At 47.0% G+C, this 24116-nt stretch overlaps 1 protein-coding gene across 5 annotated transcripts in view; it reads right to left on the bottom strand.

The window, feature by feature from the left end:
* Positions 1-471: 471 nt before the first annotated feature.
* Positions 472-24116, bottom strand: part of MAP3K4 (mitogen-activated protein kinase kinase kinase 4) — a 149253-nt gene continuing 125608 nt past the window's right edge. For 2 of the 5 annotated variants that reach the window (XM_070795605.1, XM_070795609.1), the window contains 13 exons: positions 23576-23642; positions 19560-19656; positions 18436-18564; positions 15036-15136; positions 14281-14361; positions 10964-11155; positions 9795-9865; positions 9106-9222; positions 8049-8208; positions 5396-5518; positions 4645-4751; positions 2800-2979; positions 472-1012 (listed from right to left, as the gene is read on the bottom strand). In XM_070795605.1, the coding sequence (XP_070651706.1) occupies positions 992-1012; positions 2800-2979; positions 4645-4751; positions 5396-5518; positions 8049-8208; positions 9106-9222; positions 9795-9865; positions 10964-11155; positions 14281-14361; positions 15036-15136; positions 18436-18564; positions 19560-19656; positions 23576-23642 (1446 nt within the window). In that variant the 3' untranslated portion in view covers positions 472-991. Of the gene's footprint in view, positions 1013-2799; positions 2980-4644; positions 4752-5395; positions 5519-8048; positions 8209-8923; positions 9015-9105; positions 9223-9794; positions 9866-10963; positions 11156-14280; positions 14362-15035; positions 15137-18435; positions 18565-19559; positions 19657-23575; positions 23643-24116 lie in introns of those variants that run through there. The other 3 variants (XM_070795606.1, XM_070795607.1, XM_070795608.1) reach the window with 3 other exon arrangements.

The raw sequence follows: 24116 nt of genomic DNA, 5'->3' as shown, positions 1-24116 counted from the left end.
AAAGATTTCAGGAAGCTTTAAGGTCAATCTTTTAAAAAATTTAATAGCAAAAAGAAATAAAAGAACACCATCAACAACAGATAATTTGGGCTATTTTAAAAAACTAACTACTGAAATATTTACATTCTGAAAAAAGACGCTTTCTTGTCAAGATATTATTCAGCAGTATGTACACCGACCTGGAACCTATACATCTTGATTTAAAAATAAAACTGAGCCCCCAACACGTGATAGCAAGGCTTGAACTTGTATCTACTCTGAACTTGCAGGGAACACCCAGAGCCTTGAAAGGGCCTCCGACATCCTTAGTGCTGTTTCATTTCTCTCCTGCTCTGCAGCGAGGCAACTCTAGAGCCTGAAGGCCTGACGGTGCCCGTTCTGTTGAGGGACACCGCAGTGACAAGGGCAGACCTCTGTACGGATACCGTGTTGGCTCTGAAGCTGAAAACCATTGAGAGACAACATAACAGCTTTCCTAAAATAAACCATTTATTGAAAAAAGAACCTTTTTTCTTAAAATTTCATTAATCGGCCTTTTGCAGAACAAACCTGTGGCTTGCCAACAACAAAAAAGGTACTGTTTCACAGTCAGTGCGCTCGGCAGACAGGAGACTGACAGCGAGGCCTGGGACGCCTGATGACACCACGGCTGCTTTGGACCTAGAGAGGTCCACGGTGTTACCCTGATGCCACGGTTCTCCGTCGGCGGGGACGCGGCGGGCATGGCGGCAGGGGTCCGTGTACAGTAGTAATGGCACTTGGCACGCAGCTTCTCCACCTCGCGGACGCCCCTCTCAGGGGGGCCCCGGGCCACGGGGCGCGGACAGGAGCAGCAGGAGGCGGACGCTCGTCACCGGGCAGCCGCCGTCTCAGAGGGTCAGCGAGGGCGACGCCGCTTCTGGGCGCGGTCTTTGTGGAAACGTTACGTACAGTAGTGATTGAGGGGACTCTCCGAGTACAGGCGCTCTGCCAGGCCCCAGGCCCGCCAGCTTCACTCTTCATCCGTGCAGACCTGTGAGGAAGGCAGGACAGTGCTGAGCCCCCCTCGTGCGTGCCGCACACCAGGTTTACAGGTGAGTCCTCACCGGTGCCCCCTGATGCTCCAGCATTGAGCCTGGCCCAGGGCAAAGGTGTGATCGAGGCAGTGGGACGTCACCGCCAAGCTCCGGCTTTACGAACTGACTACTGACAGCATCTGCCAGGATGTACCTGTACAGGTCACCAAAAATTGTTTGTATACCTTATAAATGATAAACACATTTTTATTTAGTTACAAATCCCTAGTATCTATGCAGCAAACCAAGCTACTGGCTCCTTGATTTCACTCCCCCAGGAATAACGTCACCATCCCCCCAGCCTCATCTCCCCTAATCAGGACCTGTAAATGTTTTCTCAGGGTTCCGCTCTCTTTCCATTTTGTCTCCAAATACTGTCCCAGCAGTATTTCTGTCTCCAAGCCTATCTCCTACCCCAATTTTCTCCTGAGTGGCAGTCCAAAGTATTCACGTGCTCCAGCAGGCATCCCAAACACACCTCAAACTGCTTCTACCAGAGAAAACCGTCACTCCTGGACCCACCCCTCAGCCAGGGGCCCTCCTGACCTGTCCTGGTGAGTGGAACCCGATACCTGGTGACGCGAGCAGGGCCTGGCACTGTCCTGGGCTCCTGCCCCCACGCACCTCCTTCCACACCCCGTCAGTCACACACTCGCGGCCACCTTAACCTCTCAGTTCAGTTCAGTCGCTCAGTCGTGTCCGACTCTTTGCGACCTCATGAACTGCAGCATGCCAGGCCTCCCTGTCCATCACCAACTCCTGAAGTTTACCCAAACTCATGTCCATTGAGTCGGTGATGTCATCCAACCATCTCATCCTCTGTCATCCCCCTTCTCCTCCCGCCCTCAATCTTTCCCAGCATCAGGGTCTTTTCCAATGAGTCAGCTCTTCGCATCAGGTAACCAAAGTACTGGAGACCAGTTTCAACATCAGTCCTTCCGATGAACACCCGGACTGATCTCCTTCAGGATGGAGTGTGTGGCTGATCCCTCACCCTGACCTCCCCTCCCTGCCTATCGGCCGTGTCACCAGCTTCCTACCTAGCCTCCTGCCTCCACAGTCATCACTCAACAGCACAATCACCGTGTCGTGCTTGACAATAAAACTGATATCCCTGCTCACAGTTCCTGCCCACCCTCAGGCGCTATCGCTGGCCGCCATCCTTGCCCTGTGCGCCGTCAGCTCTCACTGACACCCGGCTTCACCCCCTCGGGAGGTGGACTCCCTTCCACTCTGTCCCCCCGACCCCTGCCTCTGCTCCCTGAGCTGGCTAATCCCTCCCCCGTGGCTCTGGCGTCTCACTCGGAAGGAAGCCGGAGCCAGGGTCACCTGACGGGTGAAAGTCCTCTCCTCGGTGACGCTGCAGCGTGGCACAGGGCCCACCGTCACGGCTCTAACACGACCCTTGCTCGGTACTCGGTCTGCCTCTGCTCCCTCAGTAGAGACTGGCTGCTACCAACCCTGCATTCAAGCAGACTGCATACTCTGAAGGGAAACTGCCTCTCACCCGTCCCCCTGAAAATCCCATTTCACGGTCCCAAGTGCCCCTCCAAGCACCAACATGGGTCAAGGAGAACCGCAACAAACATCTGCCCAAAGGAAAAAAACATACAAAATTCCCCAGCACCGTTCATTTTAGCTCATTTCCATTTCAGGTACAGGTATTTTCTATTTAAGCTTCCAAAATTCATTCACGTGCCAGATGCGAACAGAACACACACACTTATTCAGCACTCTGCCAAACCTTGACGAAGGAGTGGTCGAGGAGCTGGCTGGCTGTCCACCGCATCCGGGGCTCGCTCTCCAGGCAGTGAGAGAGGAAGTCCTTCCCTTCGGGGCTTAATCGTTCAGGGATCGGCGGCTTGTGCCCCATTCCCACTTTGTACATAATCTGAAAGTTGTGTTCATATTCATGCCAAGGTCTCTGAAAACAGGAAAAAAAATCAGTTTTCGACACTACATGACCATAAAGAAAAAGCAGCTGCCCCATCTCTTTTTAGGCATCTCAGTATCGATACGTACCAAGGCTGGCAAACTTTTACATAAGCTTGCAAGCCAGGTGGTCTCTGTCACAACTATTCAATTTTCCCATTATAACATAAAAGCAGGCTTAGGCTACAATGTATAAATGAATGGGTAGAGCCGTGTGCCAATAAAACTTTATTTACAAAACCAGGCGGTGGGCATAGTCTGCCTACCCCTCAAGGTGTCCTATCGTCTAGCATTACCTAGATGTCGTCATCTAAGACATAAAATAATATAAAAAGTCAATAAAACAAAACCCAACAGTTATCTTACTAGGATGTTTAATATGCTCCCTTGTTGAATAATCGACATTAAATTCTACTAGTGCCAAGCTTATTTTATTACAGTTACAGGGAAATGAGACTCATGGGGGAAAGAACAAAGCCTCCCAATTTATGCACCACTGTTTAGTATTGAGATGTACAGTCTTCAGTGTGAGAACTCGCTCTCTTTCCAATGTATGGCTTGACTGAAATAACAAGTACTGTGGGCACCTATGTCAATGCTAACAGAAATAATACTAGCTAAATATTATTGAGTGCTTATTCTCAGTGGCTGCAAGCTGTATAATAATTTAATTTCCTACTAATAATACTTAAGAGGTTTATAACTTCCTTGCTTTACAACTAATGCTATAAACCTCCCCTGCCAAACACATGACCTTTATACATTTGTACAATTGTTCATCGGCAGTATCTACATTAGAAGACCAATTTTTGAGGATTTTCAGATATTATGTCACATGTGACAGTTTCACTGCCCTTAAAATCGATATGCGCTGTCTGTCCTTCCATCCGTCTCCCAGTGCTCAGTTGCTTCAGTCGTGTCTGACTCTTTGCGGCCCCATGGACTACAGCCTGCCAGGCTCCTCTGTCCATGGGATTCTCCAGGCAAGAACACTGGAATGGGTTGTCATGCCCTCTTCCAGGGGATCCTCCAGACTCAGGGATCGAACCCGCAATTCCTGCACTGGCAGGCGAGCTCTCTACCATGAGCATCACTTGGGAAGCCCTGGCAACCTCTGATCCTCTCTGACTTGCCTGTTCTGCCTCTTCCGGAACGCCAGAAGGTTCAGAATCATACAGGATGTGGGGTTTTCAGACTGGGTTCGTTCACTCAGCAATGAATACGCGTTTTCAGGTTTCTCCCTGTCGTTTCATGGCCAATGTCTTTTTGTCACTGCATAATATTCCATTGTGTGGATTATCACAGTTTATCCATTTATTCAATTATGAATAAAACACATACAGGCATTCACATGCAGTCTTTGTGTGGACAGAAGGTTTCAACTTCTGCTGCTTCTCGTATCTGCTTACTTTTCTGTTTTATTTGGAGTTTTGTGCTTTTTCTTTCCTTGGAGGAGTCCTCTGAGTCATGCATCTGATAAACATTTGGTTCCTAGTCTGGCACTTGTTTTAACTTACCATATCTTTCGACAGGTCATGTTCTCTATTTTGCAGGAAAGATGTTCCCAGTATTCATAATGGGAGTGAAGCCACATGACTGCTCTGTTAATGCAAAGTGCCCCCCTCAAGGCTTTCCACCAGGCATGGGCTCTGCTCACCTTGCCAGTCACCATCTCTATGACAACACACCCCAGGCTCCAGATGTCAGCCGCACGCCCGTGGCCTTCTCCTTTGGCGCGAGTGATGACTTCCGGAGCCATGTACGCTTAAAAGCCACAGATACGAGAGGAACGGGTTACAAATACAGCATCATGATTTAACAGAACCAAACAAAACATTAATATTATCTAATATTTCACAGAGAAGAAACAACTAGTTTGTTCAGGGGAAACTTTCTCTCAATTACATAATAAAAAATATTAAGACTTCAAAATAAATATCTCAAAATAATTTCTTGAATGGATATTTTAGGAGCCAAATTAATCTCCTAAAAGAGATTTTGAATGTGCAAATATTCAGATAAATTCTATTTGTGACGAAAAATATGAAATTTAACCTGCAAAAGAGAATGTGAAGTTTTATGACATGTTTCTAAATGATCAAAACAAATAATCACCATTTAAACATAATGCTGTTTTGACTAGGATAGTTTTAATAAACCCAGTGTGAAACACAAGGCTTTTCTGGGAAGGAAATGAGGCCTTTCTTCCCTGCCGTAAGTTTAAGGGAGATATGTGACTTCCCAGTCTGATGAGCACTTTCAGGCGTGGCTCCTCCCGCCTGGCGAGAAGCCCTGACCGCTCCCCATGTCCGCCAACCAGAAGGAGGCGGGGGGGGGGGGGGGTGGGGGGGAAGGGTCCCAGCACGCTGGAGGGAGTCCAGGGCAGAGCCGAACCTCGCTGGACCCACCTGCTGTCCCCAGCGTGCTGTTCACTTCACCAGGCATGGTCTGCGCATTGTTCTTAAGCTTTACTGAGCATCCGAAATCCCCCAGCTTGATTAGTCCAGACGAGGTCAGGAAGATGTTGGCACCTAGGGAGAAATGAGCAGTGGTAAGCCTCTGAAACACAAGGCAGGTGCTTTGAAGCTTAGGTGGTGACCTGAACCATCAGGAACTTGATTCGCAACATTATAAAGATTGGTGAAAGTTTACTCGCAAAGCGTTATCATTAGAAAGATTTTAAGCCTCATTCACAAATGGTAATACAAAGTAAAGAAATTTTAATAACAGTGCAGACAGCTTTGACAAATTCTGAACTGAAACACATGCATAAATTCCAACATTAAAAACGCAGGGAGAGGGACTTCCCTAGTGGCACAGTGGATTAGAATCCACCTGCCGATGCAGGGGACATGGGTAGGATCCCTGGTCTGGGAAGGTTCCACCTGCCATAGGGCAGCTGAGCACAACTGCCGGGTCCGAGCGCTGCCACTGCTGAAGCCAATGCCCCCGGAGCCTGCGCTCTGCAAAGAGAGAAGCCACATCCACGAGGCACCCACGCACCACAAGGATGGGCAGCCCCTGCTCACCACCGCCAAAGAAAGTCCTCGAGCAGCTAGCCAAAAATAAAGTAAGTAATTTTTTAAAAACTCAGGGAGACACTTAAAAGAGAAATTACCTATAAATCACAAATTCCTGTGGCAGCAGTTCTGAAGGTGAAAGCTGGTGTACACTCAGCAGTGGCCGTAGCAGGAAGCAAGTGTAATCGAGACCACACACACACACACACACTCACACATACATGCTCTCACACACATGGTCTCACACACATGTGCACACACACACACACACGCACTCTCACACACACACACACGCTCTCACACTCACACACACTCTCACATACACATGCTCACACACACACACTCACGCTCTCACACACACACTCTCACACACACGTGCACACTCACACACACGCTCACACAAATACGCACTCACACACACTCACACTCATTCTCTCACACACACACACACATACACACTCACACACACACTCACACACTCTCTCTCACACACACATTCTCTCTCTCTCTGCTAGTCTGCAGAGATGCATCCGAAGCCACCATCAGACTGAGTCCAGGCTGATGGAAAGAATGTTCTGTGCATGTCTCCTATCTCAGGAGCAGCGCACACACCTGGCTTGTACTCCAGTTGGAACCTGGGGTCACTGCTCATCTCCCGGGGCGGCTCTGCCTCCTGCAGGCTACAAGGCCTGAACCCTTTTGACCGAGCCACACGGCTCAGCCTTCTGTCCAAGGTACCTCCCTCCAAAGGCCATACAGAGCCCTCACGTTAGACAGCCAGCTGCACAATGAGCTGCTGACCCTCCCCGCGCCCAGGGCAGGCGGTCCCCCAGAGCACACTGCACTAATGCATGGTTCTGGAGCTGACTCACAGGCCCTCTCAGCCACACTGAGCTCTAAAGATTATCACACGGATGCACAGGGACGGACTTGATTCAAGGACTCTGAGGGATTCTCTTTATGGCCACAGCCAATGACACTAAGGTACCACTTCCTGAGTGTGGTGTTTGTGTTAGAACAACTGGAAATGGGCTACGCCGTGGCCTCACCCAGAGCCGATGAGGCAAATGCCCAGACAACAAAGCAATGTGGCGGACGGGGTGGGCAGGCAGCGAGACGGGTACGCCGGGCATGCAGGAGCCATTACAGAGCACGGGCAGTTCTTCCACCAGCGAAGCAGGCCCTGGGGTGGCCCAGCCCCACGGAGGCTAATGCCTGGTTGCAAGTCCGGCCATCTACAGTGATGTGTAGGTTGTAGGTTGTAGGTTGGCCTCAGGTTAAGGGAGAGAATGAAATCCTTCAGTCTGGGGTCAGTTAGAGACCAACCTAATTTGTCATTCTACTTATCCCCGAGACTCCCAAATACACACATCAGGGGCATGGTGTGGGTCAGATAAACACAAGGGGGGAAGTTCTGGGATAAGATGGCTGTTCCCCTCACACGAGAAGGGCCAGCACTTCCCTTCAGTTAGTGTGACCAAGCTGACCTCGAGCAGAACTCTACACTGGACGAGGGTGGTGTAAATAAACCCTGAAGTCAAAGTGTTTGTCGCTAGGTCACGCCCCACAGTTTGCAACCCCCATGGACCGTAGCCCCCCAGGCTCCTCTGTCCACGGGATTCTCCAGGCAAGAATACTGGAGTGGGCTGCCACGCCCTCCTCCAGGGGATCTTCCCAACCCAAGGATCAAACCCAGGTCTCCTGCATTGCAGGCAGATTCTTTGCCATCTGAGCCACCAGGGAAGCCCCAATACACTGTCCTCTCCCCAAACTCAGCTGCAAATTTTAACTTAGACCAGCATTCCTGATTCACCATCACTTTACATGTTCACAACGGTCACATTCAGATTCAGAAGGGAAAGAGAGGATGTTCTGATCACAAGCCAAGCTCCTGGAAGGAGATGTGTGTCCTGTACAGCTTCTCAATGTTGGGTTCTTTACAGAAGAATGTTCAAAGTAAAGCTGTTTCTGGAGAAGTGAGGGCAGCCACCCTGTGCTGGGCACGGCTGACGACCTGGCGGGCAGGGGAGCGCGGGATCACCTTTAACGTCGCGGTGAACTATGCCGTGCTCGTGCAGGACGTTGATGGCCACGGTAATCTGTTTCGAATACAGCCTGATGACGTGTTCTTGAAGCCCCAGCCGCGACACCTCTTCCAACGTGCCCTCGTCACAGTACTCCATGAAGATGTACATCTCCTCCTGCGGGAGGAACCACACAGGCCCATGTCCACCTGGGCGCTGGGTGCAGAGCCTGGAACGCTCCACTGGCCACGCCCCAAGGACGCTTCCTTCTAAGGGTCAGCTACACTGGTCATCCTCAAGTCTGAATTCGTCTCAAAACGGTCATTTCTAACTCCTCTACAAAGAGCGGTGTCTCTGCCTGCCTCCTCTGTCTGGAATTATACAGCTTGTTGGGATAAGACCATCGCCGAATCACAGGTGATAAATGTCTATAACCCTCTGAAATTCAGTCTGCTATATAATCTCAGACAGGGACCAACAGGACTGTCCCTATAAATGTATTATTAAGTACTGAAACACATCCTTTTCAGATATGAATTTATCCGTGAAAAACATTAAAAACTGCCAGTATCCAAATTCCCCAGAAGCTCATATTCCACTAAGAAGCTCCAGGTGATCCTCTTTCCCTCCAAGTGTTTATTGCTAAACACACAGGAGAAAGTAAGCTGAAGTCTTCGCTTTCTCTCATTTTACAATGGTTCTTTAAATACAAACAAAAGGGAAAAAAAATTACTGAACAGTGTGTTCAACAGTGGCTCGGCAAAAAAAAAAAGGGGGAGGGAAAAAAGCAACCAACAGCCGTGTCAGGGGGGCACTCGAGAAATCTTCTGATCGGCAGGATGGGTTTCAGTGCTTTATAATGTCGGGTTAATGACTACGGTCTACAACTTACATTTCAGGAAGGACTCCTCTAGTTTCAGAGAGAAGGCAGAAATGGTGTAACTCATGGAGATTTCCTGATAATTAGGCAAAGTTACTGTGCTCTGAAATGAGAAGACCTGTGATGTAGGACAGGACTCCATCTGCGCCCTCACTGACCGCTCACACCACACAGTGTGATCAAAGTTGGCTTACTCTATGTAGCTCCACACCAAAATACCGAACCAGATTGGGGTGCTTGATGCCTTCAAAGATTTTCAGCTCGTCTGCAGTTTCCTTGATGGTTTTATGGTCGTTGGGTTGAAATCGAATCTGGAAAAGGAAACCGGCTGGTTACTGTTGGCACGGGCAACAGTGAAATGTGCCCCCCAACTTACGGGCAGGCTCTCTTCCCCTTGCTGATGAGCTAAGCTCGCTTGCTTTAGAGTACATGCTCAGACAGCAGCCAGCAGGATCATTTTCGTAACTGCAGACTGAATTAACCAACCTAAGTGCCCCTTGGCGAGGATGAGGAGACGCTGCAGGGGTTGACGGGCGGAGCTGCACATGCCTGGTGCCCCACGACGGCTCGGGGCACTGGCCTCACCCACCACAGCCCTCAGTGTCTCCCAGGGGTCCTTCCTCGGGTGTTTCTGGCTCCTGCCACTCTACCTCCAGCAGTTAACAGGCTGCTCATTTCTGAACCTTATCACAAATGTCCCCCAAGCCCCCCGACCAAGTGCCCCATGGTCCCAAAGGTGTAAATGCCTAGACTGTGGGAAACATCAGTGTTTCAGACATCTGAAACGGTGCACTGGGGGAGCACTCGGGCCAGCCCTCAGCTAGTGAACCCAAGCCTCGGTCCAAGTGTCCAGCACACAGAGGCTGCAGGGCCGGGCACGCACCTCCTTCATGGCCATCAGCTCGCCGGTGTCGACGTTGATGCAGGTGTACACCTTCCCGTACTGCCCTTCCCCTGTGAACAGGGACAGATGTGCCGCTCTCAGCCACCAAAGCCAGGCCACTCCGACTCATTCAAACGTATAATGCCGTCCTCCCGTCCCGACTCCACGTTCACATGTCCAGAACCATGCTTACCACAGCCTACTACTGCAAGAGCCAGACTATTTCTGAATGTCCCCTGATAACCCAAGTCTCGGGCAATCTTTTCACTCTGTCTTACCTGTAAATACCTGTAAACAAAATAGAACTGACCAGCAAATCCCAGAAGGGGCCTGAAGGCGAGTGCTGAGCCCCTGGTGCATACTCCGGAGCCCCTTATGGCCCTGGGGGAGGTCTGGGCTGGGGTAGGAGGCGTGGCCAGGGTGGGCCTGGCTGCCATCCCAATGGGCCTCCCTGCTGTCCGTCCAGGCGTGTGGGATGCCGGTAGGATATTCTACTAAGACACCTTCTGAAACATTAAACTAAGGGGCCATATGGCTACTTAAGACTGACAATGAGAATTCACACCACTTATAAAGGATCTGATTCTGTTCAGTGTCTTCTGTCCTGACAGCTCTACAAAAACTTCCTGAGGCTCACCGAGTCCTATGTTACAACTGTGTTCGCGTCTTCAGACCTAAATGCTCAACAGATATACGCGTTTGAAAGGGGGAAGGTCTGAAACTTAATCAGCTCCTTCTCCACACAATCTATCTCTAGTTATTTAACAGGAAACTGTTTCATCTGGAAATCAATTAATGTTTTTGAAGACATCGTCCCATTGGCATTTGTATTCAGTCCTGCTTCAATAAGGATTGTGTGGGAGTAAGACGTAAAGAATACAGACTAGAACAAAGGAGTAAGATTTACGGAGTTCTCCACTGGCAATTTCTGGAGTTATCAAGCAGAACTATTCCATTTAATGAATCATTTAAACATCTCTTTTACATTGTTCTTAGAACATATCTTACAAGTGAAACCAAAAAATCAGAACCGTGTGCAAACGAGAGGATGTATATTTGCCACGCCTGTCAGAGAAAAAGACCAACCATGGGAGACTTAACCTAAAAAGTGTGACTGTTGTTATTTCTAACAGGGACCATCTTTGTGTCGTGTTCTTGAGTTTCTTTACCGATTTTGTTTCCTCTTTGCCACTTAAAGGTCACCTTCCTCAAGCCAACGTGCATGACGTTGTCGTAAGACTTGGGGGTGTCACAGACTTGACCAATGATGTTTTTCCTCCTCATTTCTCGATACCGCTTTTCTTCAAACAGCCGGACTGACTTCTGAATGGCTTCTATGGGTCCTTGCTTAGAAGCGGTATCTGCAGGGAGAAGCGTAAACTCAGTCATCCCAACAACCATAATCAAGTCGACTTCCAGCAAATAATCATAAAAACAGAGCAGCAGACATTAGCCCTCCAATCAAGCATCATCTATTCAGCTATATAGCACCTGAATTAAAGTCCCCCAAAGCTAACATCTTCAGAGCATACCATCCACTATAGGGAAGTGCGCACACAGACAGAAGTGACTCAGACAGAACCAGTGGCGTCCTCTCCCAAGGCTGCTGAGACTCTGCAGTAACCACCTGTCTGCCTCTAGTCTCTCCCCTCCACTTGCTCTTATTGCTCAGAATTTTCTTCTTGTTTAGCCACTCAGTCATGTCTGACTTTCCCACCCCATGGACTGTAGCCCACCAGGTTCCTCTGTTTGTGGGATTTCCCAGGTGGGAATACTGGAGTGGGTTGTAACTTCCTTCTCCAGGGAATCTTCCCCACTAAGGGATCGAACTCACATGTCCTTCGTCTCCTGCGTAGTGGGCAGATTCTTTACCACCAAACCACAAGGGAGTCCCCCAGAATTCTCTTACTCAAACGTAAAATCTGATCACATTGTTTACCCACATAATTTATTTCATGGTTTATCCCAAGTTGCTGATCAACAGTCCAAGGCCATCACGCAGGGTCTTTCCAGGCTTGCTTCTCCTGGCCACTGCCCCTGGCCCCACTGCAGTCTCCGGACCAGCCTGACTGAAGCGCCTCCATGGAGCACACCACACCGCACCTCACTCCTCGCCCGCGCTCATACCTCCCTGTCTTCCAGCTGTCAGAGCTCTACTCCCCTCCAGGAAGCTGTCTCTGCTATCTGCTGGGAAGGGAGTAAAGCTTTCCTTTCTCTAGAGTCAGAATGGCTGGAACAAAACCCGGGCTTCACCTTTCTCTAAGTGTTTGAAAATCGACAAGCGAATTACCTTCTTTAGCCATCAAATCCCAAAACAAAAACACCTCATTCAGAGATACTACGAGAACTTAATGAAATCACACACATAAAGCATTTAGCCCAGTGCCTGGAACATGAAAATACTGGGTAAATTTCAGCTTCTGTTATTATCTTTCCTTATTTTTCCATCTAGCCATCTCTATTTCTCCAACTTACTTTACCATGATTTATAGAAAGAAGTATCTTTTACATAGAAACCTAAAACAACTGTTTCATGAAACACTATTACTCTTTCTACATGTGACTGGGTCTCCATTCAATGTGTGCGTGTGTGCTGATTTTACAACAACCCACTAACAGGTCACAATCCATAATGTGAAAAGCTCTCGGCCTCTGCGGTTCTCACATGCAGTACCCTAAGGAGGCATCTAAGAGCCTGAATGTTCTATCGAAGCGATCACTGAGGACTGGGGCGACTGAAAGATTACTCTGAGAAGAGAAATTCCCAGAGATTTATAAAGTTCCAACTACAATCATTTCCTACAAACAGGGATCCCTGTTTCCCTTACCTCACTACATGACACATCGAGTCTACTTGGCAGTGACCGAGGTTTCGTGGCTGTCGGGCCGTGGGCTCCACTGTTAAATGCTTCTGGGAAATAGTCTTTTCTTTTACAGTAAACATTTCTCAAGATTTCCTAGTCTTTTAAGATGTCTGTGCAAACTGTAACTCTTCCAAGAGTTCCCGAGTTTACTTGACCACAAAGTATTTGTTTTGAAAATTATCACAAAGACCTGGTATCCATGGGAACCACTGATGACGTGAGAGGCCCTGGGGAGACCCCGTTCCCCGCCACTGGGCTCGAGCTGACGAACGCCTCCTGACCCCCAAACCCTACAGGCGCCTCACCTGCCTGGCCTGGCGAATGCGGCTTCACGGCTGCTCCTGCCTCCTGAATGCCCCATGGCCAGTGTGAATACACTGCCCGCGACGGCGCTCAGTCCCGCTCCCCAGCTCCCCCGCGACCCAGGCCTGCCCCGCCGTCCTCCTCACCCCCTGCCCCCCACTCCCTGAACACAGGAGACTTGCACGCTGCAGAGGCTCAGGGGCCGCCCGTGGTCTGCACGCAGGCCCTGGACCACAGAGCCCACCGCTGAAGACTGGCTGTGCAGAGACCTCCCGCACCCTTTCAGGTCTGCCTCCACTTACACCCGTGCTCGCCAGGCTGGGCCGGGCCCGCTGGTCTGCTCTTTAGTCACCGGGCCTCCAGATATGTTTCTCCTTCTGTACTTTCCCTCCTGGCTGGACACAGACCTCCTTCTCCTTCAGGGGCCAGCCCAAGCCTCGACCTTCCCTGAAGCCCCACGTGACCGCTCCGGGCCTGGTGATGACCCTCCTGCTCAGTCACACATGTTCCAGAAGGCACTCTGGGGGCAAGCACGGGCGACCTTGGCCAAACGTCTGGCCTCTCAGAAACTTGGATCATTTAGGAAAAGAGACCAGGATCCATTCTGCCTAGGTATGGCTCAAGACTGTTGTGATGAAGAATACGCGAAAGCATTTTGTGCTAGACCACGGCCCTTTCTGCTATTTATTCTTCTGGTTCATACGGACTGATCACCTGCTGTGTATGACAAATGCTTTCTCTCAGCTTCTTAACATAATAAATAAGTGGTTATTCATTTCACAAGTATTTATCATATTCCTACCACGTACAAAGGGCTTCCCAGGTGGCACTAGTAGAAAAGAACCCATCTGCCAACGCTGGAGACGTAAGAAATGCAGGTTCGATCCCTGGATCAGGAAGATCCCCTGGAGGAGGGCATGGCAGCCCACTCCGGTATTCTTGCCTGGAGAATCCCACAGACAGAGGAGCCTGGTGGGCTACAGTCCATAAGGTCGCAAAGAGTTGGACATGACTAAAGCGACTTAACACACACACCACGTACAAAGGATTATGCGAAGGGCCCACCCACGTGACACATAAAATGAACATCAACCTGTTTAAAGAATACAAAACTGAGAAACACACATTCCTGCTCCAGAGGAACTTATAATGATAAGAAACAGGAATTGCACACACACAGCACAGACAGGAAGTGATGCCAGAGGCACAAAGGGGACCATGAAACGTTAATGTAGAAGGTCGCGTAAGTCATAAGCTGAAGTGTGTTTTAGCTGAAACTGTTTGCTTTATGCTTAAGCATTCACCATTCTTCCTCTTACCCTTGGTCTGACTGATCAGCGTCCGAAGTTCCCAACTTCTTCGAGTTGACCCACTTGAATCACCTTTTGGATATGCTGGTTCTGCAGAAAGTGTTTTTTCATACAAACTAATAAGATTTATAAAACAAACAGGCATATTTGATTCAGAGCCAGAATGAAATGCAGGTGACAGTGATGATTAGTGAACCACCAGCCTGTCGTGCCCGGTGATTGATCTGTTTGCTGTGAGTGTGAAAAGCTGTCTCTACAATCATTCAGAGCAAATGGCACCAAACTAAGGAGCTGTTCATGGGTTACAAGACTTTAACTACATTAAGCTTCCACAAGTAACAGACAACAGAGTACTGAGCAGAAACTGGATTTTGTGGGGGGGGTTGGGTGGGAGGGGTCCCCCCTTCCCAAGGTCCTACGCAAGAGCACAGTAGGGCCACAGGAGCAACGGTGTGGTTTCTGGGCAAAGACCCCTAGCTCTGCATCCTAATAACACCTGTCACCCACAAGCACAGTGCCACTTTACATTTTCAAAGTGAGTTAAGAGCGCTCAACAGTTAAAATATCAGCAACAATAATTCTCAAAAATTATTTAGCAACAGAGGGAGAAAACGCACATGTAGAAAAACACCTATATTAAAAGGCCAGCGTGCCCAGCACTGAACCTCTCCCAGGGCTCTGTCACTCCGTGTTCTCAGCGGGAGCCAGTGGTCCGGGACGAGCGGTGAGGCCGGCGGGGGAAGCAGGGGACAACTCTCACTCACCCTCGCGCTCCTCGGTGGGGCTGGAGTGGCGGCTCAGCGACCTGAACTGCAATTCAGCTGCGATGGAAGCCAGGCGGTCATTTTCAGGGACGCTGGAACCCCTGTTTTAACATTTCAAAAATTAAGCTATCAATTTGATAGAACTTGAGAAATCTGTCAGAGTCTTCTAGAGCAGCGATTCTCAACTGGGGGTGACTCTGCCCCCAAGAACATCGGGCATCCGTGGGTAAAGGACTACAGGAAGGACAGCCCCCAAACCAAGACCAATCCACCCAGAGCAACAGCGCCCCCACCGAGACCCCTGTCTCTGGGGCTTGGAAGGAGAACACAAGAGAACTGCCTGCACAATACATGGCTTCATGTTAAAGACAGCAACAAAAATAAAAACAAAACAGTAGTTACTGAAGTATTGCTGACGTGTGTGGAAAGCTCTCTAATTTAGGCCCAGGATGGATTAAAATTAGGAGCCAAATCTGGCTGATATTTAAGATGATCATCACATTATATTCAAGTACTTAATTCTATTTAAAGTGCTAAAATCATTACATGATTCACAAGAGCTCAAGTCTCTTCAGGAGCAAGTGGAAGGGAATGCCTAACCATTTCTTAAGCAGTAGCCAAGCAAAAGGGCAGAAGAGCAGGAAGCTTAACATGTAAAGGGCAAAGCTAAGTTGCGGCTTTTCCAGAAGTGTTCAGCAATCCAGAATGAGTCCACAAAAGGGTAAATCAAGTCCAGAATTAAATAAGGGCAAGCGTTAAATTATAATTCAAATCATCAAAAATAAATACGGTGTTAGTTTATTAACTAGTTTAGTGCATATTTTTTTAAACGAATGATATAATGAAGTATGGTAGCTTTTATGCTCTTTTTTATTACAGACTGAGTAGGTTTAAAGCAACATGGTCTACTGGACAGACATTCACAAATTATGAAGTGTGCAAGGCTTTTTTTTTATCTCCCTACACTCTCAAATCTAGTGCAGTCCGTGTTAAGTCTGGAGTGAGGAGGACATCTCCTGCAATGTAGTTCATCAAGAAGTCTTAGTATCGTTTCATGGAAAAAAATCACCGATGCTGAAGTGAAGAAAAAACACCCTCCTCCTAAGCTGTGCCAATCCTGGGACCACGGAGAAGCCACCAACATCCCTATCTTCCTGCTTTCCCAGAGAGGAGGTTAGCCAACTCCACATCCTCAGATTTCTCCCAGGGCAACAGGCAAGAAAACACACTTCAACCAAATGGTGTATGAGTGAACGCCTAACGGCTTGCTGCAGGGGGAGCAGGAGTCTGCAGACTTCAACAGTTTTTGTGGTCTAACAACTGACTTGCACAATTCCTGAAAAATAAACAACCGGGTCTCGCAAATCAGTTAAGAGATACTCCAGCAAGCAGAACACTGGAAGATTATTTTCTTGACAATGCTAAGATCACGGAAGCCCATTTCCTAAGTCAAACCGTATCGAATCAAAGTGTTGATCGGATGCCGTGGGGCAAAGTAAAAATTTCCCTGTGGCTGACATCTCTCTAAGGCAGGCTGCCGAGGTCAGGGAGCCCGGGAACCACCCTGCTTCCCCAAGCCCATCCTGGCCCCGGGTAGTGCAGAGAGCCCGTCTGGAAGCACCATGCGGCCCCTGCATGGAAGCCTGGGAGGCTGCGGCAGAGGTTCAGGTTGGAGGGCTGCAGGGGGCTGGCCCCACGGCCCCCGACCTCCCGTCACACACACTGCCAGAAGTACAGACCACTTGACTCCTCGGTGAGGAAAGGCCTTCAGGATGGCGCATTGACGGTAGTAAAACGTCTACATCTCAAGGACTGTCTTAAAGGATAAACGAAGAACACTTCTGAAATGCTGCTCAAAACATGCTTGAGAAACCACCAGGGCAGGGCCTGAGACTAAGGGTGGGCACAGGCCGCCTGCACAACAATCTGCTTCGGGGTACGCACCCCTGACTGACAAAAGCCAGAACCCAGAGTTCATGAAACCTTCAGTTCTGGAGACATCGGTGGGAAGCACAGTGCTGGCTGAGTGTTCTCAACTATGACTGTGTTTCAGGGCTCATCGCTTCCCTAACTGAACCAACAAAAAAGACAGCTGCAACCCCCTACACGGCCATGAAGCACACGTGGAAACGTCTGCTGTGAAATGTTCTAAACATGAAAAAGAGAGGGTCAATGGGAATTTGTTCAATGTTAATTGTTAACTTTTTTTTTAGTTGACTGCTTAAGCTGTAACATACTTGGGCTTTTTTTTTTTTAGGTTATAGACAAACATTTATTACTAAAAATTAGGGAATATTAATTATTTTAATGCATGAGAAAATGGGAAATATCTGTAGACATTTTAGACTGCTATAAACTAAGTCTAAAAATATCTTCGTCTTCATGTTGATGTATGGCAGAAACCAACACAATATTGTAAAACAATTATCCTTCAATTAAAAATACCTTAGTCTGTTTTAAATTCTAAAACCACGTGTCACCTTTCTGCCAACACGCTAATGTTTCTCCTTGGGAGCAGGATAAAGAGCACCGAGATCTTTCCCAGTGTCATCGTTTTTGTTCAGTTTTGTCTGACTGTCAGCATCCGTACGGGAAGATGAGAAGACTGACCGTCCGTTCTGTCACCAGGCACAAGGGTTGATTAAGAGCCACCAAATGTCCTCTCTCCTTTAAGCATCTGAGACCTTGATGAGATCCCCTACATGCCGACCCCCCTGCCCCACCACCAAATAACTCGGCAAAAATGGGAAAAGCTGCCACGGCCTCAGTACTGACACACAGGCAAGAGGCTCACGTTTGTCTGGAGCTTGCCAAGCGTCTGACAGCTCTCTCTAGTAATGATCTAGCCTCCATACGAGATGCAAAACAAACCTCATGAAGTGGTTTTCCACACCACTATAAACTACTTCTAATCCACGACTGTGGAAATCAGGAAACTGGATTTGAAAAGTGATTTAAAAAAAAAAGATTAAAAAAACAAACACAAATCACCACCACCACTTCTATCTATAACCTAGACAGAAGTCAGCTTTGAGTGACCCGAGGAACTCCTCAGGAAGGCACTGCATCTGCCAGAACTCTCCTACCACGGGACCAGGCTCTTTTCACTGATTCTCCCTGCACGGTTATTATCGGCAGAAACTCGAGTCATTTGGGTTAATGTTTGTGCCAAAGAAATATAAAACTTGGGCAGATAATCTACTTGTGCTGGAGCTTTGGGGCCACGACATCCCAAGGAGGGCCCCTAAGCATCGCCCGACCGCACGAAAGCAGCCCCACGAGCCCTGGACACATCCCAGAGCCGAGGTCACTGTAGGAGTGCGGGGGTTGGGGGGTAGGGGGCGCGGAGGCCACCCAGTCTCATGGGCACCGCACCGGGGCAAGGGGTGGGGCAGACTACCTGGTCTCATGGGCACCGCTGATGGGCTTGGGCGGTGCTGGGTCGCTGCCCGAGGGGCCAGGACGAGCGGCGGCAGGCGCGGGCGCGGGGCTGCCGAGGCTCCGCACATCCGCGGGCACGCTCCGGGCGCTGGGAGGAGAAGAAAAGCTTCAGGAACACAGGCGAGGAAGGGGATGGGCTCTCACGTGGTTTCAGGAAAAGATAACACAGGGTGAGGAAGCAAAAAATCATGTTCAGACAGAAATGCAAATTGCTCTTTGAGATTCAGGTCAGGTAGTAGCTCAGTGGTAAGGAATCGGCCTGCCAATGCAGGGAACGCAGGTTCCATCCCTGGGTCGGGAAGGCATGCACCCCACTCCAGCCTTCTTGCCTGGAGAATCCCACGGACAGAAGAGCCTGCTGGGCTACAGTCCCTGGGGTCGCAAAGAGTCGCACACGACTGAGGCAACTGGGCATGCACGCACATGAAAAAAAGTAACCGATTTCAAGCTAGCTATTTTTAGCAATAATTGTCCTTTCCTAGCCGAGCACTGTGAAAAATAAAACTAACTTAAAAGCTGCTTGACCCTCAGGGGAGAGCAAGGCTCACCACTCCCACATGCAGAAAGGCCACCACGTTGGAGGGAAGTGTTCTGAATGCACGAGAGTTTCCAACTCACTCAAAGTTTAAGTTGCTTCATAGTTACACACACACATAGAAGTCAAGACTGGAAGGGTCGCTCTAGTTTTTATCTCCAGCTTTTAAAATGACATTTAGTTCTGCTTTTCAAATGTTTACCACGCTATGCACACTCAAATTTGTTTTCCTAAAGTTATTTTTCAAAGAAAGGAGAAGAAAGAATTATTCCAAAGCTGGAAAGCATTTAGTAGCCGGCAGTTAAAAATAAGCTGAGAAACAAAGTTATCTTGAAAGGTATAAGTGTGCTTTAAATTTGCAAGTCTTATTCTTTTGTAACTAAGGCAGAGTGGTGTGTCTTCAAGACGAGGAAAATAAGAGCTTTTAAAAACGTATAAACAACACAGAAAACAGTATCTGGTATCAGAGCAAGCATCAGCAGCTCTCAGATCGGCATGCACATCAAAGAAGAATCTGTAAAGCAAACAACCACACAGGCACCAAATACCTGAATCCCTCTGGAGTTGGGATAATCAGGTGAGGGTTAGGAGGGTCGCTATGGCATCGAGGTACCTTCACAGGACGGGGGCTATTCCGATGAATGGCTGTCAGAGAAAAGAGTGACAAAAACAACTTGTTAAAGGAACCAGCAGAAAACTGTCAGAGCAGGCAATTCAGTGGAGACAGGAGGCGGCTTACTTTTGCTGGTGACCAAAATAGAACCATTTAAGTAAGTAGGAAAATCATATTACACATACAAATGCTGGGAAATGTCACTCTTTGGAAGCTAATAAAGTTATATTACACATTCAAACTTTTCTCCACCAAAACCATTTTTTAAATCCTGGAGTGAAATATATGTAATATATGACATGCGACCCATTGAGGAGACAGATGAAAATGTGGTTTATGCAGCATTTCTTTACTAAAGAGGAGTCAAGTCGTCCCCACTTTTAAAGAGAGTCTGGTCGGGTGACTCTTCAATCGGCTCTGAGCTGAGGGCAGGTCACTGTCATTTTCCTGAATACAGGGAGTTTAATTCCTTTAAATCAAACCAGGAGGATGGGCACTGGTTTAAACTGACTATTCTTTTCTTCTTTTAAATATTCTGGTAGAGGGTAAATGGGGATAAAATTTTAAACACAATTTAAAACACACCTTACCTAGTAACTACAAAAATGCTGACAATTCTTATTTTCCCAATAACTAAATGTAACTAGGCATGAATATGATATATTTTGTCTGCTTGTCCCTAACAGGCTTTCTTCTGACTTTTAACTTTGTTTTAACCTTCCTTAGTTTTTAAGTGTAAGTGTGTACGCTGCTCAGTCGTGCCCAACTCTTTGCGACCCCATGGACTGCAGCCCACCAGGCTCCCCTGTCCATGAGATTTTCCAGGCAAGGATACTGGAATGGGTCGCCATTTCCTTCTCCGTTAGTTTTGAAAAACACCGTATTTTCTCTTCATATGCTAACGATTTTAGTCTACATATGTTTTATTCCAGTAGTCATGTACAGATGTGCGAGTTGGATCATAAAGAAGGCCGAGTGCTGAAATATTGATGCTTTTGAACTGTAGTGCTAGAGAGGACTATCGAGAGTCCCTTGGATAGCAAGGAGATCAAACTTGTCAATTCTAAAGGAAATCAATCCTAAATATTCACTGGAAAGACTGCTGCTGAGCTCCAATACTTTGGCCACCTGATGTGAAGAGCCGATTCACTGGAAAAGACTTTGATGCTGGGACAGATTGAGGGCTGGAAGAGAAGACGAGAGGAGACAGGGGGTGAGATGGCTGGATGGCATCACCAACTCAATGGACATGAGTTTGAGCAAACCCTGGGAGACAGTGAAGGACAGAGAAGCCTGGAGCGCTGCAGTCCAAAGAGCAGGACACGACTTAGTGATGGAACAACAATGTTTTATTCTAAATATGTTTCACCCTAAGTGACGTGACTTCCTTTTTCATGGTTTCTGTTTACTTTTAATAACATTACACAGGAAAGAGAAGTACCCAAACTGGAGACATCTAAAGGGAAAATGTGAAAAACAAAAATCAAGGAAATGTTCAGAAGCAATTTGTATCTATGGCTCATTATCTCAACTATTATAACCCTAGATGGAAGAAACTCCAGGCAAATTCAAAGACAAAAAGAAAAAAAAAAAAAAACAGATCTGGTAAGAATGGTGATGTCTTTAATTCAGCAGACATACGGAGAACCACTGAGTCAAAAATTACTACAAAAATTTCCCATGAAGGTATAAAAGAGACATCATTAAAACACAGACAAGTTTAACATTCCCCCTGCATGAAACAAAACATTTCTTTTAAGAGTATGTGTATCTCACTGCTATAAAGCTGCTATTTCATTGAAAAGAAAATTCAAATGGCCAATAAACACAAAAGAGATGCTCAGATTTCACAAGTGGTGAACATTTATGATAGAGATGCTCTTCACGGCAAAACTAACAAAACACGTCAGGAAATGATGGGAAGACTTGCAGCAGTCTTTCCCTGATGGATACAAGGCCACTGAAGAGTGAGCTGGACCCACACGTGCTGACATGCAGGGATTTCTACAACTCTCAGAGATTAATATCCAAAGTGATCCAATTTTTACACAGTAAACGAGAAGGGGAAGAAAGCAACAGTGTATATGCTCGTGTGATTACATGAGCGATAAAGAAAGGTGCGGTAGAATGCATCTGTGTACTTAAATGAGTGCAGAGAGAAAAACAGAAGGTTCTACACCAGATTGCTATCATCTGGATGCGATGACAGAGCATCCGGCCATTCTCAGGGTGACAGAGTCGAGGGGGAGGAGAAAGCAAGGGACGACAGCAGTGATGCACTCTCACACTCATTCATTTCTCATGAGGACAGAGCACACGACCAAAGTGTAAGAGTCCTGCCATGTGCAGAACAGTACAGTTCACAGAATGCCATCACCTCACCGAACCCTCCTCAGCAACTGATTTTAAGCACTAGAAGAGGAGGCTCAAAGATGTTCAATAAGCAGCCCCAGGTCACTCAACTCCCGTGACCCCTAGGGCAATCTGGCTCTCAGGCCAGTGAGGGGCAGGGAGGACAAAGAACACCTTGTGTCCACAGACAGAGCCACAAACCGACTGTCCCACCAGCGGCGCGGGGAGCAGCGCGGCAGTGACTCACACCGACAGCCCCTGCTCCACGGGGAGGAGCTTTCCTCTCTTGTAACGTTCTTCTACATGTTCATTTTCTACGTGCTTTTTTTGCACTGCAGTTTTCTTCTTCTATAAATAAAATGATTCCTCATGCAATAAAATATTTTGAAGAAGTAATTTTTACTTCAATAAATCTGATAAAAATATTTTAGAGAGGTAATTTTTACTTTTGAGCAAACTCTGAGAGATAGTGAAGGACAGGGAAGTCTGGCATGCTGCAGACCACAGGGTCACAAAGAGTTGGACACGTCTGAGTGATTGAACAACAACAATTTTTACTGAATTACTGATCATGTATTCTTATGGAAATGTTTTAGGAAATCAGAAACTCAAAGTATTTATGATAATATGCTTAATGAAAATTTTGATGATAATATGGAATGTTTTATATAAAATGTTCAAATGGTTTTACAAATGATAATTCATTTCATAGAAATGAGAAAAAGCCGTACAAATTGGGTGAATTTTAAAGATACAGAAATCAAGCATTAAAACCTAGTCTACTAACTTTTAGTAGCTAGCAAGCACCCTTTAAGATAATGCTTTTGCTTAATAAATTTACCATTTATGAATTATTTTACTTTGTGTAATCGAAATTGTTAAAAATGTCTAAGTTTTCTTTTCTGGTTATTACACATAAACATAGCTTTGCTTTTGTTTACTATCTCAAGAATGGGGTAAGATAGCTTTTTACTGATATTCTGCTTTAAAGTTTTAACATACACTGCAAGACTATATATTAACTATAACTGAAAACTGTAATTTGAGTGTATTATTGCATGACAATTTTTTTTCTTTTTTAAAATAAAACAAAACAGGAGTGGGATAGGGGGTGGGGCAGCAATTAGGAATCTTCTAGTTGGGAAGATGGGTGAAGAATATGGGTATCTGGGAAAGCTGTTAAGAAAATAAACTCATCCTCCTTCCAAAGGTGAGGAAGCAGGGGCAGAACAATCACACTCACCACCTGCAAGAAATGCCTTGCTTCTTAACAGGAAGTGTTTCTCCAAGTCTCTCCTCCCCAGAAGGAAAGAGTTTAAGGGGGAGAACGGAATGAATGGTGATGTAAAAAAAAAACAAAAAAAACAATTATTTAATACTGCAGCAAGCACTGACCACCTTGGGTTCACATTTTAATTTTCTTGTTAAATTCAGAAAAGCTACTGTGGAGTTCTATATGTATAACCTCATTCCTGTAACTTTCATCATCATTTTCCTGAATGTTCTTAGTCTCCAAAGCATTTTAAATGTCTGCCGTATCGGGACAATGTGCTCGTCCCAGGAGAGGCGCTTTTCCTGCTTTCTTACCAAAGTACAAACCTGTAATAGGGCTGTGCGGCTTTCCTATCACATGGCCAATGCACTCATTCATCAGGGCTTGCAAACTCTAGAAACCGAAGGAAATGGGGAGGAAAAGAGAACAAAACGTACACTTTCTCAATCATATAAGTACAGGACACAGATTAAGCATTCGGCATATTTAAAACAAACATGCTTTCCTCAAATAAACATTTTCAAAATTAGTTTAAGAGAAAACAGGTATGAACACAAATTAAACACACACTGAACGTAATTTAAGATAACACAATACACAATTCCATTTTTATAAGTGAAAGCAAACTGGCGTGCAACTCCCCACAGTGCAATGACATGCACAAGCAGAGGGCTTCTCCTGTGATCGTTCTATGTGGAGGCTGAAATGAACAAGTCTGAACAACGTCTTCTTGATCCAATAGAATTTATTTGAATACTGGTAATAACATTTAACATTTGGCATGATGCTCTAAAACACCCCATGTGGGACTTTCCTGGCGATCCAGTGGTTAAGAATCTGCACTTCCACTGCAGGGGGCGTGGGTTT

The sequence above is a fragment of the Bos indicus genome, chromosome 9 (genome assembly GCF_029378745.1).
Source record: "Bos indicus isolate NIAB-ARS_2022 breed Sahiwal x Tharparkar chromosome 9, NIAB-ARS_B.indTharparkar_mat_pri_1.0, whole genome shotgun sequence".
Lineage (NCBI taxonomy): Eukaryota > Metazoa > Chordata > Mammalia > Artiodactyla > Bovidae > Bos > Bos indicus.
The sequence above is the reverse complement of the archived record's forward strand: the minus strand, read 5'-3'. Positions and strand labels throughout refer to the sequence as shown.